The sequence below is a fragment of the Nerophis lumbriciformis genome, linkage group LG20, assembly GCF_033978685.3.
Source record: "Nerophis lumbriciformis linkage group LG20, RoL_Nlum_v2.1, whole genome shotgun sequence".
In the NCBI taxonomy this organism is placed as follows: Eukaryota; Metazoa; Chordata; class Actinopteri; order Syngnathiformes; family Syngnathidae; genus Nerophis; species Nerophis lumbriciformis.
The window spans coordinates 14,652,851-14,673,133 of record NC_084567.2 but is presented as its reverse complement, the minus strand read 5'-3'; the positions used below and the strand labels follow the sequence as shown (position 1 = coordinate 14,673,133).

The 20,283-nt window shown below is 38.9% G+C and overlaps 2 protein-coding genes across 5 annotated transcripts in view; one reads left to right on the top strand and one right to left on the bottom strand.

Moving 5' to 3' along the window:
• The window catches only part of LOC133619469 (TNF receptor-associated factor 2-like), a 57,975-nt gene extending 56,742 nt beyond the window's left edge, over window positions 1–1,233 (bottom strand). For both annotated transcript variants that reach the window (XM_061980509.1, XM_061980510.2), the window contains exon 1: window positions 837–1,233. In XM_061980509.1, coding sequence (XP_061836493.1) covers window positions 837–1,024 — 188 coding nt within the window. In that variant the 5' untranslated portion in view covers window positions 1,025–1,233. The remainder of the gene's footprint in view (window positions 1–836) is intronic.
• Window positions 1,234–7,891: 6,658 nt separating this feature from the next.
• The window catches only part of rabl6b (RAB, member RAS oncogene family-like 6b), a 48,567-nt gene continuing 36,175 nt past the window's right edge, over window positions 7,892–20,283 (top strand). Inside the window, exons 1-2 of one of the 3 annotated variants that reach the window (XM_061980508.1) lie at window positions 7,892–8,086; window positions 19,389–19,492. The gene's annotated coding sequence lies outside the window, so the exon portion shown is untranslated. Of the gene's footprint in view, window positions 8,087–19,371; window positions 19,493–20,283 lie in introns of all 3 variants that reach the window. The other 2 variants (XM_061980506.1, XM_061980507.1) reach the window with 2 other exon arrangements.

Below are 20,283 nucleotides of genomic sequence, written 5' to 3'. Positions count from 1 at the left end.
ATTTAACATAATGTGATCATACTATAAACATACATTAATTTGTAAATACTCATTACTATTTGCTGCGTCTACATCACCCTAAAGATTTGATTTTACCTTATTTAACTGAAAACTTTTACATTAGGGAAAAAAAACATTTTAAAAAAAATAAATCTAAAAATATTGTTTTTATTGGTAACTATCTGTTTATATTATTTATTCTATTTCTGATTATTATTATTATTAATTTATTATTATTATTATTATTTATTTTTTAAACTTGTTTTTCTTTATTTAATGGATTTATCTGTACATATTTTTATTTTGTTTTCCTGCTGTTTGTTTCTTTTTGGGGGGGTGGCATCGCTGGGATACAAACAAAAAAATATTTTGACATTTAGGGAAGACAAAAAATATATGATGTATGTAAATATGATGTAATGGATAGAAATGTCTGATGCTGGATGTCAATAAAAAATAAATGAAACAATTTTTTTTTTTAATCTGATAAATTATTATCAAAACTGCAACACGAACAAACAAAACATTTATATTTACCCTAATTGTGCATCATTTAAACTATTTAAAGGTTAAATGGGGTACAATAGTGTATCATGACAGTGCCATGCAGCTTAAACGTTGACTGTGACGTCATTGTTGTTATATTGTTTGATATTAATGATAAACTTGTGATTAGAGCGACGACTGCACGGCGGCTTTTAGAGCTTTAATAGTGTTCACAACATTACATTTGAGTATTCCTGTTACAAATAATACATAATGTGAAGGTTGTAAAATCATATTTTGGTGAACGTAGCTAGCTAGCTTGTGAGTCATCTAGCATGCTTGGTACCCACCTGACGAGCTGATGGAAGCAGAAGCAACAGAAGCGGTGGCCACACTGCGCCTGCAATGGCCTCCTCAGGACTTTCAGGCAGGAGTTGCACAAATGCTTGTCCTCCAGGTGGTTCGCCAGAATGTTCTTGGGGAAGCCAGGCTTGTTCCCTTCCAGGGAAGATGGAGGAGACGGCTCCTGGGCAGCCATTATCCCCCTTCATCAGTATCGAGGGTGCGTTCAAGAACACCAAGACATTCTGCAACCTCTCGTGGCTACTTTTCTTACGGACGACATTTTTTTTTTTTTTTTTTACATGAAAGTGAGGCAGGATAAAGGAGTAACACGACTGGCAACAAGTTCAACAACACACATGTTAACGTGTTAGACGGCCATTGAACAAATGGCATCGCGTTGTGTTGAATGGGACACCTGATGATGCAATACCGTATCTACCTTTGGGGGGCGCAGCACCCGCGTTGCCAGACGTATGGCAATTCTCCAATTTGTACGATAGTTTCACTCTTTGTGCGGTCAATAGTTCCATCCATCCATCCATTTTCTACCGCTTGACCCTTCTGGAGTCGCGGGGGGTGCTGGAGCCTATCTCAGCTGCATTAGGGCGGAAGGCGGGGTACACCCTGGACCCAAATATCGAAATTGTACGAATTGACTATGTGGTGCCGAATGTAAAAACCCACTTTTCTAGTATATACATCTCTCACAATTAGCTCACTTTTCTCACATTTAGGTAATTTCATCACATTTAAGTTTGAATTAAATGGTGACTCGAATATTATATACAGTATACATGTTCAATCTAAATCCATCCATCCATTCATCTTCTTCCACTTATCCGAGGTCGGATCGCGGGGGCAGCAGCCTAAGCAGGGAAGCACATACTTCCCTCTCCCCAGCCATTTCGTCCAGCTCCTCCCGGGGGATCCCGAGGCATTCCCAGGCCAGCCGGGAGACATAGTCTTCCCAACGTGTCCTGGGTCTTCCCTGTAGCCTCCTACCGGTTGGACGTGCCCAAAACACCTCCCTAGGGAGGCGTTCGGGTGTCATCCTGACCAGATGCCCGAACCACCTCATCTGGCTCCTCTCGATTTGGAGGAGCAGTGGCTTTAGTTTGAGCTCCTCCCGGATGATAAAGCTTCTCACCCTATCTCTAAGGGAGAGCCGCGCCACCCGGCGGAGGAAGCTCACTTCGGCCGCTTGTACCCGTGATCTTGTCCTTTTGGTCATAACCCAAAGCTCATGACCATAGGTGAGGATGGGAACGTAGATTGACCAGTAAATTGAGAGCTTTGCTTTTCGGCTCAGCTCATTCTTCACCACAACGGATCGATACAGCATCCGCATTACTGAAGACGCCGCACCGATACGCCTGTCGATCTCACGATCCACTCTTCCCTCACTCGTGAACAAGACTCCTAGGTACTTGAACTCCTCCATGTAGGGCAGGGTCTCCTCCGCAACCCAGAGATGGCACTCCACCCTTTTCCAGGCGAGAACCATGGACTCGGACTTGGAGATGCTGATTCTCATCCCAGTCGCTTCACACTCAGCTGCGAACCAATCCAGTGAGAGCTGAAGATCCTGGCCAGATGAAGCCATCAGGACCACATCATCTGCAAAAAGCAGAGACCTAATCCTGCAGCCACCAAACCGGATCCCCTCAACGCCTTGACTGCGCCTAGAATTCTGTCCATAAAAGTTATGAACAGAATCGATGACAAAGGGCAGCCTTGTGATCATACAGGGAGCGGACCGCCACAATCAGACAGTCCGATACCCCATACTCTCTGAGCACTCCCCACAGGACTTCACTAGGGACACGGTCGAATGCCTTCTCCAAGTCCACAAAGCACATGTAGACTGGTTGGGCAAACTCCCATGCACCCTCAAGGACCCTGCCGAGAGTATAGAGCTTATGAACAGAATCGGTGACAAAGGGCAGCCTTGGCGGAGTCCACCCCCTCACTGGAAACGTGTCCGACCTACTGCCAGCAATGCTCTGACACGGATCGCACAGGGAGCAGACCGCCACAATCAGACATCCCATACACAATCTGATACCCCATACTCTCTGAGCACTCCCCACAGGACTTCCCGAGGGACACGGTCAAATGCCTTCTCCAAGTCCACAAAGCACATGTAGACTGGTTGGGCAAACTCCCATGCACCCTCAAGGACCCTGGTCCACAGTTCCACGACCAGGACGAAAACCACACTGTTCCTCCTGAATCCGAGGTTCGACTATTCGGCGTAGCCTCCTCTCCAGTACACCTGAATAGACCATACCGGGAAGGCTGAGGAGTGTGATCCCACGATAGTTGGAACACATCCTCCGGTTCCCCTTCTTAAAGAGAGGAACTACCACCCCGGTCTGTCAATCCAGAGGCACTTCCCCTGATGTCCATGCAATGCTGCAGAGTCTTGTCAACCAAGACAGCCCCACAGCATCCAAAGCCTTAAGGAACTCCGGGCGGGTCTCATCCACCCCGGGACCTTGCTACCGAGGAGCTTTTTAACTACCTCTGCAACTTCAACCCCAGAAATAGGAGAGTCCACCACAGATTCCCCAGGCACTGCTTCCTCATAGGAAGACGTGTTGGTGGGATTGAGGAGGTCTTCGAAGTATTCCCTCCACCGATCCACAACATCCGCAGTCGAGGTCAGCAGAACACCATCCTCACATACACGGTGTTGACAGTGCACTGCCTCCCCTTCCTGAGGCGGCGGATGGGGGTCCAGAATCGCTTTGAAGCCGTCCGGAAGTCGTTTTCCATGGCTTCCCCGAACTCCTCCCATGTCCGAGTTTTTGCCTCCACGACCGCTGAAGCCGCACACCGCCTGGCCTGTCGGTACCTGTCCACTGCCTCCGGAGTCCTATGAGCCAAAAGAACCCGATAGGACTCTTTCTTCAGCTTGACGGTACCCCTCACCGCCGGTGTCCACCAACGGGTTCTAAGATTACCACCACGACAAGCACCAACTACCTTGCGGCCACAGCTCCAATTAGCCACCTCGACGATAGAAGTGCAGAACATGGTCCACTCCGACTCAATGTCCAGCACCTCCCTCGTGACATGTTCAAAGTTCTTCCGGAGGTGGGAATTGAAACTCTCTCTGACAGGAGACTCTGCTAGACGTTCCCAGAAGACCCTCACAATGCGTTTGGTTCTGCCAGGTCTGTCCGGCATCCTCCCCCACCATCGCAGCCAACTCACCGCCAGGTGGTGATCGGTAGAAAGCTCCGCCCCTCTCTCCAAAACATGAGGCCGCAAATCCGATGACACAACCACAAAGTCGATCATGGAACTGCGGCCTAGGGTGTCCTGGTGCCAAGTGCACATATGGACACCCTTATGTTTGAACATGGTGTTTGTTGTGGACAATCTGTGACGAGCACAAAAGTCCAATAACAAAACACCACTTGGGTTCAGATCCGGGCGGCCATTCTTCCCAATCACGCCTCTCCAGGTTTCACTGTCGTTGCCGCAGCCAACATGAGCGTTGAATCCCCCCAGTACAACAAGGGAATCACCCGGAGGAGCACTTTCCAGTATTCCCTCGAGTGTATCCAAAAAGGGTGGGTACTCTGAATTGCTGTTTGGTGCGTAAGCACAAACAACAGTCAGGACACGTCCCCCCACCCAAAGGCGGAGGGAGGCTACCCTCTCGTCCACTGGGTTGAACTCCAACGTGCAGGCTTTGAGCCGGGGGGCAACAAGAATTTCTACCCCAGCCCGTCGCCTCTCACTGCGTGCAACGCCAGTGTGGAAGAGAGTCCAGCCCCTCTCGAGAGAACTGGTTCCAGAGCCCTTGCTGAGTCCGACTATATCCAACCGAAACTTCTCTACCTCGCGCACTAGCTCAGGCTCCTTCCCCCCCAGCGAGGTGACGTTCCACGTCCCAAGAGCTACCTTATGTAGCCGAGGATCGGACCGCCAAGTGCCCTGCCTTCGGCTGCCGCCCAGCTCACACTGCACCCGGCCAATTTGGCCCCTCCCATGAGTGGTGAGCCCATTGGAGGATTATATTATGTATACATGTTGAATCTAAATATGATTGTTAAATCTAAATTTAAATCTCAATATTAGATTTAAATGGTAAATCTGAATGTTAAATCTAAATCTAAATGTCAAATAAAAATGTTCAATATAAATGTTAAATATAAATCTAAATTTTACATACAAATCTAAATGTTGAATCGAAATATGAATATAAATGTTAAATGTAAATGTTGAACCTACCGTAAATGTAAATATTCAAATGTTAAATCTAATTGTTAAATCTAAATGTTGAATATAAATGTTAAATATAAAAGGTAAACCTAAATGTTCAATCTAAACGTCAAATAAAAATGTTCAATATGAATGTTGAACATAAATGTAAATTTTACGTACAAAATCTAAATGTTAAATATGAATATAAATGTTAAATCGAAATATCAAATATGAATTTAAATATTAAATATAAATGTTGAACCTCAATGTAAATATTCAAATGTTAAATCTAATTGTTAAATATAAATGTTGAATCTAAATGTTAAATATAAAAGGTAAACCTAAATGTTAAATATAAATGTCAAATAAAAATGTTCAATATAAATGGTAAATATAAATACAAATTTTCCTTAGAAATCTAAATGTTAAACATAAATGTTACATCTAAATATCAAATATGAATACAAATGTTAAATCTAAATATCAAATGTGAATTTAAATGTTAAATATTAATGTTGAACCTAAATGTAAATATTCAAATGTTAAATCTAATTGTTAAATCTAAATGTTGAATATAAATGTTAAATATAAAAAGTAAACCTAAATGTTGAATCTAAATCTAAATTTCAAATACAAATGTTGTGAACTGAAGTGAATTACATTTACCGGTATATAGCGCTTTTTCTCATGTGACTCAAAGCGCTTTATATTGTGAAACCCAATATCTAAGTTATATCTAAGCCGGTGTGGGTGGCACTGGGAGCAGGTGGGTAAAGTGTCTTGCCCAAGGACACAACGGCAGTGACTAGGATGGCGGAGGCGGGGATCGAACCTGCAACCCTCAAGTTGCTGGCACGGCCGCTCAACCAACCGAGCTATACCGCCCCAATGTTAAATATAAATCTACATTTTATGTAGAAATCTAAATATTAAATATAAATACAAATGTTAAATCTAAATATCAAATATGAATTTAAATGTTCAATATAAATGTTAAACCTAAATGTAAATATTGAAATATTAAATCTAATTTTTGAATATAAATGTTGAATATAAATGTTAAACATAAAAGGTAAATCTACATGTTAATTCTAAATCTAAATGTAAAATAAAAATGTTCAATATAAATATACATTTTACATAGAAATCTAAATGTTAAATATAAATATAAATGTTAAATCGAAATATTTAATATGAATTTAAATGTTAAATTTAAATGTTGAACTTATATGTAAATATTCAAATGTTAAATCTAATTGTTAAATCTAAATGTTGAATATAAATGTTTAATATAAAAGGTAAACCTAAATGTTAAATGTAAAGCTAATGTTAGATTTCCATCCATCCATCCATTTTCTACCGCTTGTCCCTTTCGGGGTCGCGGGGGGTGCTGGAGCCTATCTCTGCTGCATTCGGGCAGAAGGCGGGGTGCACCCTGGACAAGTCGCCACCTCATCACAGGGCCAACACAGATAGACAGACAACATTCACACTCACATTCACACACTAGGGACCATTTAGTGTTGCCAATCAACCTATCCCCAGGTGCATGTTAGATTTAAATGTTAAATATACATTTAAATGTTAAAGCTAAATGTTGAATCAAAATATAAATGCTAAATCTAAATGTTAATATAAATCTAAGTGTTAAAGCGAAAAGTTAATCTAAATGTTAAATCTAAATCTAAATGCTGAATACAAATACAAACGTTAAATCTAAATGTAAAATATAATTTTTAAATATAAATGTTGGAGCTAAGTCATTATTATTAGAACATTATTCAGCTTCAACATCTGTAATTAACATTTATATTTAACATCTAGATTTAACATTTATATTCAACATTTAGATTTATGTTTATGGATGTTCTCAATCACCCGGGTCATTATATTCTCCTTCTATTCTTTGGTTTGGTCAAACCAAACATTCCAGTTGCGATCTATTGAATGCCCTGATAAAATGTTGATTCATATTTGACATGTAGATTAATATTTAACATGTATATTCAACATTTAGATGTATATTTAATATTTATATTTGGATTTAACATTTAGACTTAGATTTAACATTTAGATTTAACGTTTGGACGTGACATTTAGGTTCAACATTTATATGTAATATTTAGATTTGGATTCAACATTAAGATTTAGATTCAACATTTAAATATAACATTGAGAGTCACCATTCAATTTAAACCTAAATGGAATGAAAATGAGCTCAATGTAAGGGAAGAGAGCTAAATGTGAGAATTACATCTGCCAGTCTCTTTTCAGCCAGATGGGGGCGATATTCTGCCAGTGGCAGCTTTTTTTCCCCAACAGTGCAGTTAGTAAGGAAAACTGCTGTATAAGCTATATCATACATCCACTTTCTATCCTGTTTATCCTCATCCGGGTCAAAAAGCTATGCATGATCATTTTACTCAGAATACAATAATATTACAATAGTTACAATATGTGTCATATTGATTCGACACATCCAGAAGTGCGACGACTATATTGTCAGTAACTGGTCGTTAGTGTTCTTCAAAATAAAATACTTTTATCGATCACATATTTTGCTCAGGTAGAGGCTAGAGCATGACTATTTAATGTGATCATTCCATATACATACATTCGTTTGTAAATACTCGTTACTATTTGCTGCGTCGACATCACCCTAAAGATTTGATTTTACTTTATTTAATTGAAAACTTTTACATTCCGAAAAAAAAAACATTAAAAAAAAAAAATCTGATAAAATACTATCGCAATATTTCAGTTTTCATTTGAAAAAATGCAACAAGAACGAAAAAAAGAAAAAAAGAAAGAAATAAAAGCATGTGTAAAACGTGTAACTCTAATACTTTACTCTGAAAGGGTGAACGGAAGTAAAACGTGTTTCCCTTGGGCTACACTGGACGGACCGGATTGCTGTTTTTTTGCAAAGGAATGTCGCTATAACGTTACTGCGGGGATGATGGATGTCTGACAAGAACCTCACGGAGGGGTAAAAGGAACAAGATGTCGGTGAAAGAGTACTTGCTGTTCAAAAAATGTGAGTTTGTGTTCCATTGCAGCTGCTGTCAGTACATGCTAATGACCGCTTAGGCTAACGTGACTACCAAACACTGCCACTAACCTACCTTTTAATTAATTATAGTTTTATTTAAATGGGTAATTATTTCCGTACAGTCACCCCATTGACATAGTTACGTTGTTTTCCATTTTTTATTTTCTAATCATTCACGTTGAAAAAGGCAAACGCTGTGCCAATACCAAGCTAGCTGTCGGGGATGCTAACGCTAAGCTAACGCTAAATATTTACGTGAACGGGGAGAGTTTTTGCCAAAATGGAAGTCATATGGTTCTTAAAATGAATGATTGAATTAATCACGGAGGCGTGCACACACGCAGCGCGGATGACATGAACGGGAGTCAAATAAAGAATGCGGAATGACAACATTTCTATAAACAATGCAGCTATCATAATTATCATACAATACATATGCTTCTTAAAATGAATGAATGAATAAATGAATTAATCACGGAGTTGCACCCAGGCGTGCACACACACAGCGTGGATGACATGAACGGGAGTCAAATAAAGAATGCGGAATGATAATGTTTCTATAAACAATGCAGCTATCATAATTATCATACATTACATATGGTTCTTAAAATGAATGAATGAATAATTGAATTAATCACGGAGCTGCACCCAGGGGTGCACACACGCAGCGTGGATGACATGAACGGGAGTCAAATAAAGAATGCAGAATAATATTTTTTCTATAAACAATGCAGCTATCATAATTATCATACAATACCTTTACTAATTCTCTTGACATTTTTGGCGTGTATTCATATACCTGACATCTGTATCGGGTGATATGTCGTGCTGCCCACTTGTCGAAAGCACACATGCACATATGTAATGCGATCGCTCCTCTACAGTTACCATTTGGAGTGTGTGTGTCTCTGTAATGTGATTGCTCCTCTACAGTTACATTGTGTGTGTGAGGGGATTGGTCTGCCAATAATGTCCAGTGTTGGCGCTAATAATCTTGAAAATGGGGTCCCAGAGACCCCAAGGTCATAAAAATGGGGTCCCACCAATGTTCCCTCTAATTTTTCATGTGTGTGAGCAAACGCAAAAACTCCCTGAGCATTCAGTGGAGCCCATGTGAGCAACATCAGACGTGCACACTGTGGCTACACCAGCAGCACACCTGTCCCAAACCTGACTAAATAACAAGTTCAATCTCCATCCATCCATCCATTTTCTACCGCTTGTCCCTTTCGGGATCGCGGGGGTGCTGGAGCCTATCTCAGCTGCATTCGGGCGGAAGGAGGTGTACACCCTGGACAAGTCCCCACCTCATCGCAGGGCCAACACAGATAGACAGACAACATCCTCTTATTATTATAATAATCAAATGACAGCAGTCATTTCCATGAGGTTATTTTCTAATATAAGTGTTTAGGCCCACTTACAATGACAATAACAAAAAATATTGTTTTTCATGAACTGTGTACTTGTATTATTTGTCTGGGTGGAGGTCCTGCTTTGGAAATAATTTGTACCCCTTTCAGACATTGCATTTAGTTCCCATTAAAACATTCACATGTTGCACAATGAGATGTAAGCAGGGGATCATGTGTACGCTCCTGCAACTTCCTGTTTGTAAAAAATATATTTTTATTAGTATTTATTTAATATACTAACAGCATTTCATAATTAATATTTTTATAAAATAAGATTCCTAATAAATGACACTGGAATAAGCACACATTTGATTGGTAAATCATAGTGTAACGACCTGGAATTACATTTATGTGTGGTGTTGGAGTTGTCCGACTTTTTGTGTGGCTGTAAACGCATCACTGGCTAAGTGCCATATGTGCATGTGTTGGCGCAAGTGAGAAAGAGCGAGCGGCTGCTGTTGATACTGGTTTGTACTGCAGAAAATGACCAGTTTTGCTAGATATAATTTTTGTTACTAATGTTTTGGTTATGTGTTTATGGCCGACAATAAAGAGTTTTGCTCAGTAAAGTGATGGATGGAATTCATGTCCTCAAAGCGTCTCGACAGACGTTGCAATATTTGAACAATGATGACGAAAACGGTTTTCTCTGTCGTGTCCGTGTCGTGTCAAATTGTTATGCGCTTATTTTTTTATTTGATTTTGTGCGTGGCATAGATTTGCCGTGCGCAGAGGACGCTTGAGCAGTGCGTAATTGCACAGGCGCGCACCTTAGAGAGAACATTAGGTCCCACAGTAAATTTATGGGTTACTTTTTTGTAACCGTTTTGAAAATAAATGATAAATGTATGCATTATCCTGTTTTATCTCACATTCTTTATTGTGTTTTTGAAAAAAGGTTGTCATAAACGTTATTTAATTCATTAAAAAAATAACACAAAAGAAGACAATTGCAGTATTTGTGATTGATAAAACTTTCGGCGAATCAAAATTTAAGAAACTACTGGAAAGTGCATTACTTTGAGGGTCGACCAATAATAAATAATTAATAATTTGACCCGGCAAATATTCCGTATTTTCCGGACCATAGGGCGCACCGGATTATAAAACGCACTGCCGATGAATGGTCTATTTTTAACCATTTTTAATATATTAGGCGCACCGGGTAGAAAATGGATGGATTATAGGGCGCATTAAAGAAGTTGTATTTTTTTTCTTTCTAAATGTAAAACACTTCCTTGTGGTCTACATAACATGTAATGGTGGTTCTTTGGTCAAAATGTTGCATAGATTCTGTTTTACAGATCATCTTCAAGTCGCTTTCTGACAGTCGCTTCAATATGCGCCGTTTTGTGGGCGGTCTTATTTACGTGGCTCACCTTTGACAGCGTCTTCTCCCCGTCATCTTTGTTGTAGCGGTGTAGCGTGCAAGGACGGGAGTGGAAAAAGTGTCAAAAGATGGAGCTAACTGTTTTAATGACATTCAGACTTTACTTCAATTAATAACGGAGCAGCATCTCCTCATCCGGAAACAACAACACCGGAAATGTGTCCTGTGAATAACCGTCCGGCCGGAACTCTCTAATAACTAAAGTTCCTTGAGTGAATAATGTAAACTCCACGTAAGCGGCATGGCCGGAAACCAACATTTAATGACTGTGACCTTCGATCCCTCAGACGGCACTGTATCAAAAACCGACATCAATCTCTAAAGGACATCACCACATGGGTTCAGGAACACTTCAGAAGACCACTGTCACTAAATACAGTTCATCGCTACATCTGTAAGTGCAAGTTAAAGCTCTACTATGCAAAGCGAAAGCCATTTATCAACAACATCCAGAAACGCCGCCGGCTTCTCTGGGCCCGAGATCATCTAAGATGGACTCATGCAAAGTGGAAAAGTGTTCTGTGGTCTGACGAGTCCACATTTCAAATTGTTTTTGGAAGTATTCGACATCGTGTCATCCGGACCAAAGGGGAAGCGAACCATCCAGACTGTTATCGACGCAAAGTTCTAAAGCCAGCATGTGTGATGGTATGGGGGTGCATTAGTGCCCAAGGCATGGGTAACTTACACATCTGTGAAGGCACCATTAATGCTGAAAGGTACATACAGGTTTTAGAGCAACATATGCTGCCATCTAAGCGCTGTCTTTTTCATGGACGCCCCTGCTTATTTCAGCAAGACAATGCCAAGCCCCATTCAGCACGTGTTACAACTCGAGGCTTCGTAAAAAAAGAGTGCGGGTACTTTCCTGGCTCGCCTGCAGTCCAGACCTGTCTCCCATCGAAAATGTGTGGCGCATTATGAAGCGTAAAATACGACAGCGGAGACCCCGGACTGTTGAACGACTGAAGCTCGACATAAAACAAGAATGGGAAAGAATTCCACTTTCAAAGCTTCAACAATTAGTTTCCTCAGTTCCCAATCGTTTATTGAGTGTTGTTAAAAGAAAAGGTGATGTAACACAGTGGTGAACATGCCCTTTCCCAACTACTTTGGCACGTGTTGCAGCCATGAAATTCTAAGTTAATTATTATTTACAAAAAAAAAATTAAGTTTATGAGTTTGAACATCAAATATCTTGTTTTTGTAGTGCATTCAACTGAATATGGGTTGAAAAGGATTTGCAAATCATTGTATTCCGTTTATATTTACATCGAACACAATTTCCCAACTCATATGGCAACGGGGTTTGTAATTACACCCTGTACCAAATTAAATAGTGTAGCGTCCTGGACGAGTTTGTACTGCAGGAAATTCTGGGTGTTTGTTTATGTTGTGTTGCGGTGCAAATATTCTCCCGAAATGTGCTTGTCATTGTTGCTTAGTTTGGTTTCACAAAATGGCACATGTTTATGACCGTGTTGGCGATGTTTATACGGCCAGCTTTAGTGTGACATGTATGGCTGTTGAGTAAGAATGCCCTTCATTCACATATAAGGTGTGCTATCGGGTTCAGGTCAGGACTCTGCGCAGGCCAGTCAAGTTCATCCACACCCGATTCTGTCATCCATGTCTTTATGGACCTTGTTTTGTGCACTGGTGCACAGTCATGTTGGAAGAGGAAGGGGCTCGCTCCAAACTGTTCCCACAAGGTTGGGAGCATAGAATTGGCCAAAATGTTTTGGTATCCTGGAGCATTCAAAGTTCCTTTCACTGGAACTAAGGGGCCAACCCCAACTCCTGAAAAACAACCCCACACCATAATTGTATTACTGTATTTATTGGCAGGCATTACTAATACGTCATAAAAAATATCAATAATTATCAATATCGATTAATATAAAAAAAACGTATATCGTAGGACAGTGGTCCCCAACATTTTTGTAACTGCAAACCGGTCAACGCTTGAAAATTTGTCCCACGGACCTGGAGGGGGAGGGTGGTGGGTTTTGTCATAAAAAAATACAATCATGTGTGCTTACGGACTGTATCCCTGCAGACTGTATTGATATATACTGATATATAATGTAGGAACCAGAAATATTAATAACAGAAAGAAACAACCCTTTTGTGCGAATGAGTGTGAATGATTGTTGATGGGGGAGGGAGGTTTTTTGGGTTGGTGCACTAATTCTAAGTGTATCTTGTGTTTTTTATGTTGATTTAATAAAAAAAATAAACATTTTTTTATTTTATTTCTTGTGCGGCCGGGTACCAATCGATCCACGGACCGGTACCGGGCCGCGGCCCGGTGGTTGAGGACCCCTGTCGTAGGATATTTACTGGCAGGCTTAAATAAGTCATGAAAACTATCAATAATGATCGATATCAATCAATATAAAAAACGTATATTGTATTTTTCGGACTATAAATCGCTCCGGAGTATATGTCGCACCGGCCGAAAATGCACAATAAAGAAGGAAAAAAACATATATACTGTACGCCGCACTGGAGTATAAGTCAAATTTTTGGGGGAAATTTATTTGATAAAATCCAACACCAAGAATAGACATTTGAAAGGCAATTTAAAATAAATAAAGAATAGTGAACAACAGGCTGAATAAGTGTATGTTATATGAGGCATAAATAACCAACTGAGAACGTGCCTGGTATGTTAACGTAACATATTATGGTAAGAGTCATTCAAATAACTATAACATATAGAACATGCTATATGTTTACCAAACAATCTGTCACTCCCGATCGCTAAATCTGATGAAATCTTCCCCCTCGGTGTCGCCTCTGGTATGCGCCGCTAGCGTCCATTCTTTCTGCTGCTCGGTCGCCGTTTTCTGGTGCATATTTCACTACGTCCAGCTTGTAATCTGCAGTATATGATTTCCTTTTCGGTGCCATTTTAGTTCAGTCCTTCTCAGTTTTGATAAGTTACCGCAAATGTTGATGTGATCCATTTTAATAGCTCCGGCAGTAGCGTATAGCATATAGCAGTTAGCATTCCAAAACCCACAATGCACTTCTGCCATGACCCGCCCCCCGCCGAATTCTTATTGGTTGGCGTGTGAGTGACGATTGCTGACGTGTGTGTTACGATTGCGGACATTTTCTTCGTCGCTCACGCGAATGAGATAAATAATATTATTTTATATTTTACGGTAATATGTTAATAATTTCACACATAAGTCGCTCCGGAGTATAGGTCGCACCCACCGCCAAACTATGAAAAAAACGTCGACTTATAGTCCGAAAAATACGGTATGTGGATACCGCAGTATTTTGGATTCTTCACAATAACGCTGTGACTGTATCAAAGAAAAACTTAGTGCGTAGTTTTTTTTCTGGCACCTTACCGTTGGCCGGGTCTGCAAATAAACCTCATCTCCCAGAATCCTCTGCGCAGCACTTGGCAGCAAGGTGGGGGCGTGTAACGCTGTAAGCAGGAAGTGAAGGGTGCTCGTCGTCGACGAGAAGAATTGTTGTTTTCGGACATTCCATCAAACTCTGTCCAGAACTAGTCGAGTTATGTTGCTAACAAACACACAAGCGAAAACATAGCCTCTTTGGCGACATATACCACAATAACATTGTACCGTGGCCTTTATACTGTGATAATAATTTTGATGCCGTTACATCCCTAATATATCGTAACACAGTTTGCAGCCCTACTTCTGTTGTTCTTCTTCACAATAAATGTTAAAAAATGACATTATTATCTTTGCTGTTTTTGTTGTTATTTTTTAAATCAATGTAGCTTTGCTAAGGGACTACACAACCTGTTCAGAAAGACTTCCATTATCAGTTGTTCACCGCGACATTGAAATATACCGTTACCGTGAAGGGATTGAATTTATACTGCGATATAAGTTTTGGGTCATACCGCCCAGCCCTACAAAGGAGTAATGGCTCCAAAATCGCTTTGTTATCTAAGCAACACAACTATAACAGCCAGCTCAACACACAAAAGTCCCTCTGTCATTGTCCCTCTTGTCATCTTTACTTGATGCCTTTAACTAACCACTTTTACATACACAGAGAGAAGTTGTTGTTTTTTTGTAAGTTACGTACATTTATATGTACATGTACATGCTGTATTGGGACAGATCCATTAAAAGTTAGAGCAGAAATGTGTCATATAGGAATTACCTAAACACCACAAAATACCAACAAAATACTATGTCACATGAATGTTCTTAAAGTAATCACTTTGTGACATAAAAAAGCCCACAAGTAATGTAGAAAAACAGGGTGTTTATTTTTCGATATCAAAATAAAATCACAAAGCAGTTTGGTTAATGAATATAAAGTAACATTAAACAAGCTTAGTTCTTCTCCAACAACACCATGTGGTTCAGTGAAACAGTTAGGCCAACAACAATAAACAGGAGTGATACCTCTCACATCGAATACACAATCTTCACAGCCTGATGAGATGACGAAACATTATAGCTAGTATTGATGTTATTAGAGCGCTGATAAAGTTTGCAGACATACTAAAGACTTTATAAACAAGTTGTGACAACGTTCCCGACACATCGCCTGCTGCATGTTTCCTCACCTCATTAACTCTGAGTCACAGCTGATGGAAGCTGTATTGAGAAAATAACAACATCAAAAAGTTGTCTCCTTCGCTGTATACTTTTAATGCGTCTGTTTCCAATATCGTCCACACCTGTCGCCATCTAAAAACAGCAGTGCGCTCTTAAACGCTCGCCGAGACTCCACGGGAATGAAGCAAAAGAAAATGAAGCAAGCTATCGGCTCCGTTTACTCCAAGGGGAAATCTCCATAGCAAAGTCCGTGTAGTTGCATTCCGCCATGTTTCTTCAAGCCAAACGCCGCTCGTGCGCATACGCCAAGGCTGCCGTGACGCCGTTTCCAGGAAGTAAGCAGTTTTGCCTAAAATGCATTAACAAATGACGGTTTTTCGATAATGAAAAATTTAAACGGTATTACTAACCGTCTGGAATTTTACCGCGGTTTATCAGTATACCGTTTACCATTGCATCCCTATTCACAACGTATATATCTGCGGCTTACAGTCTGATGCGGTTAATGTATGGGAACATATGTTTTGTTTAATGATGATGATTAACCCCTTTGGCAAAGTCAAAATGGCAGCCCTCAAAGGGCTTTCAGCGGCACACAAAATGAATGAATGAAGCTTTTGTACGCCGACACATTTAAATGTTTATTTTACAGATGTGATGGTCATATTACAGTATTGTTTGTTTTGTTAATATTAGAGTCTGTTTGGGAAAAAAGGGAATCCAAGAAGCGTAGAGCTTGTGAGTAACACACAGTAAAATATACATCTATATTATAAAATACAATTAATTTTAAAATCTACCCACCCAATACCGAGCTACAATTACCAACCAACAGGTTGATATTTACTGTAAAATAAGCTTTTAATCCACCAAATCAGTATTGACATCTTATTATTCACATTTGATTCAAAAGTAGCATCTTGAAGATTTGCGATAATCATACCATACATACAAGGGTCTAGACCAGGGGTCAGCAACCCAAAATGTTGAAAGAGCCATATTGGACTAAAAATACAAAAAAAAATTAAAAGCTTTATATAAGTGTTTTATTGTAAGTGTCTATATTAGCCTATTATCAAAATATAATGAAGGCAACACATGATGTATGTGACCATATTAGCTATATTAGCCTACTATCAAAGGCTAGCGCAAATCTTCGTTGACAGAAATGTTGTATTTTAATTTTTATTCTACACATTTTTGCAACATTGGAAATCATTAGTAAAATGGAGGCTTCTCAGAGGGTGAGACAACTCCTGGAAATGACTGTCTCGGAATGGCCAAAGGTATAGATGTGTGTGTCCAAGATTAAGGAAACAGCAGGCTGTCTTCTGCTAATGGATTTATTACGATCTTATGATTTATTACAACTATGAGAAATGCAGCCAATATTACATACAGATAATGTGTCATGAGACATGCAAATTAGAGATGATAATATCGGCCTGCCGATATTATCGGTCGATAAATGCGTTAAAATGTAATATCGGAAATTATCGGTATGTTTTTTTTAATTAAAAATAAAAACAAATTGCCTCTGCGCATGCGCATAGCATACATCCAATGAATCGATGACTAAATTAATCGCCAACTATTTTTATAATCGATTTAATCGATTAGTCGTTGCAGCCCTAGTGTGTGTGTATATATGTATATATATATATATATGAATGTGTATATGTATATATATGTGCGTATATATATTTGAGTGTGTGTGTGTGTGTGTGTGTGTGTGTGTGTGTATGTATATATATATATATATGTGTATATATATATATGAATGTGTATATGTATATATATGTGCGTATATATATATATATGAATGTGTATATGTATATATATGTGCGTATATATATTTGAATGTGTGTGTGTATGTGTGTGTGTATATATATATATATATATATATATATATATATATATATATAATATTAATGTATATATATTAATGTATATATATTGTATGTACGTGTATCTTGCATCCTTGACATTTTCTGCATGGGGACCTTGATGGATGTTTATTGTATTATTAATAGAGATGTCCGATAATATCGGCCTGCCGATAAATGCGTTAAAATGTAATATCGGAAATTAACGATATCGTTTTTTTTATTATAGGTATCGTTTTTTTTATTAAATCAACATAAAAAACACAAGATACACTTACAATTAGTGCATCAACCCAAAAACCTTCATCCCCCATCTACACTCATTCACATTCATTCACAAGTTTCTTTCTGTTATTAATATTCTGGTTCCTACATTATATATCAATATATATCAATACAGTCTGCAAGGGATGCAGTCCGTAAGCACACATGATTGTGCGTGCTGCTGGTCCACTAATAGTACTAACCTTTAACAGTTAATTTTACTAATTTTCATTAATTACTAGTTTCAATGTAACTGTTTTTATATTGTTTTACTTTCTTTTTTATTCAAGAAAATGTTTTTAATTTATTTATCTTATTTTATTTAAAAGTACCTTATCTTCACCATACCTGGTTGTCCAAATTAGGCATAATAATGTGTTAATTCCACGACTGTATATATCGGTTGATGTCGGTATCGGTTGATATCGGTAATTAAAGAGTTGGACAATATCGGAATATCGGATATCGGCAAAAAGCCGTTATCGGACATCCCTAATGCAAATATAAATTAAATACACAGACCACAAAAGTGAAGGAAATTAAATGAGCTCAAATATACCTACAAACGAGGCATATTGATGCAATATGTACATGCAGTTAGTCCAACCTGCATGTTAGCATTGATTAGCTTGCAGTCATGGATTGACCAAATATGCCTGATAAGCACTCCAGCAAATCAATAAAATCAACAAAGCTCACTTTTGTGCATTCACACACAGCATAAAATGTTTGGTGGACAAAATGAGACAAAGGAGTGGCATAATACACGTCTTTCAGTGGCAGCATCAGAGAAAGTTGTACATGTAAACAAACTACAATGAGTTCAAGGATGGCTGAAATTAGTAGGACAAAACGGTGCTTGCCAAATACTCTCATCAGTGAATGAAGCATGTATAACGTAAACAGTGGGATTTCTAACAATTAGGAAGGTTTGTGTCATGTTTGTTCTCCTACAGAAAATATAGAAAAACAAAAAAAAATTTTTTTTCTTCATCTTTTTCCATTTTCACACATCTCTGAAAGAGGTCCAGTGAGCAACTCGGGCGGCGCTAAAGAGCCGTCTAGAGCAAAAAAAAAAATGCGACCATTGTGAAATTCTCAGCCATGTGGGGTGTGCTAAATATGCTAAGGTTAACATAGCAATACAATTTGCTTAAAACACTTTTTAAATATGTCGGAAGAATGTTATTATTTTATAGAGCTATCAATCTCATTCCAGATCTCCGGGCCTCTACAGGCTGTACTAAAGTTTGTAGACTTTAGATGATGATTTTTCCCTCTGAATAAAGGTTTACTTCTAGTGTTGTGTCCATGAGAAGGAGTGGTCACTGGAATGAGCTGGCAGAGTCTACAATTGAATCCATCTACCACATAATACAAGCACGATGGAATCTGTTGCACTCAGTAAGCCTCAGGAGCTTGTATCCACAAAAAAGAGGATCTGAGGGAGCATTCAAGTTTGCCTGTGATATAACACTTATGACTTTCTTCTGAAGAATATCCAGTTTTTTTAGGATAACTGGGATACGTGCAACAATTTATATGTGGTTCCAATAGAGTCCCATACAGAGACATAATTGGCTCCATCTAAAGGTTCGTACACCGAAAAGGTCGCAAATAGAGGTGCTTGTAAATCGAGGTTCCACTGTACTTTTGTGATTGCAGTACTTTTGTGATGGCAGTACTTTTGTGATGGCAGTACTTTTGTGATGGCAGTACTTTTGTGATGGCAGTACTTTTGTGATGGCAGTACTTGTGTGATTGCAGTACTTGTGTGATGGATCATTGCCCTGCACAAAGATCATGGCTGTCCTGAATGCAGCAGACTCCTCCTTCATTTTCCACTACTTGATGAATGAACCACACTAAAGGTAAGTTTGCCAGGAGAAAAAAAATATGAATATTTTTTTAAATATATACTGTTGATAGTATTGTGTGTATTAGGGCTGCAACTAACGATTCATTTGATAATCGATTAATCTGTCGATTATTACTTCGATTAATCGATTAATAATCGGATAAAAGAGACAAACTACATTTCTATCCTTTCCAGTATTTTATTGGGGGAAAAAACAGGATACTGGCACCATACTTATTTTGATTATTGTTTCTCAGCTGTACATGTTGCAGTTTATGAATAAAGGTTTATTTAAAAAAAAAAAAAATTATTTTTTTACAAAAATAAAAACAAATTGCCTCTGCGCATGCGCATAGCATACATCCAACGAATCGATGACTAAATTAATCGCCAACTATTTTTATAATCGATTTAATCGATTAGTCGTTGCAGCCCCAGTGTGTATATATGTGTGTATATATATATATATATATATATATATATATATATATACAGTATGAATGTGTATATGTATATATATATATGTGCGTATATATATTTGAATGTGTGTGTGTGTGTGTGTGTGTGTGTGTGTGTGTGTGTGTGTATATATATTTTTTTAATGTATATATACTGTATGTACGTGTATCTTGCATCCTTGACATTTTCTGCATGGGGACCTTGATGGATGTTTATTGTATTATTAATAGAGATGTCCGATAATATCGGCCTGCCGATATTATCGGCCGATAAATGCGTTAAAATGTAATATCGGAAATTAACTATATCGTTTTTTTATCATCGGTATCGTTTTTTTTTTGTGGT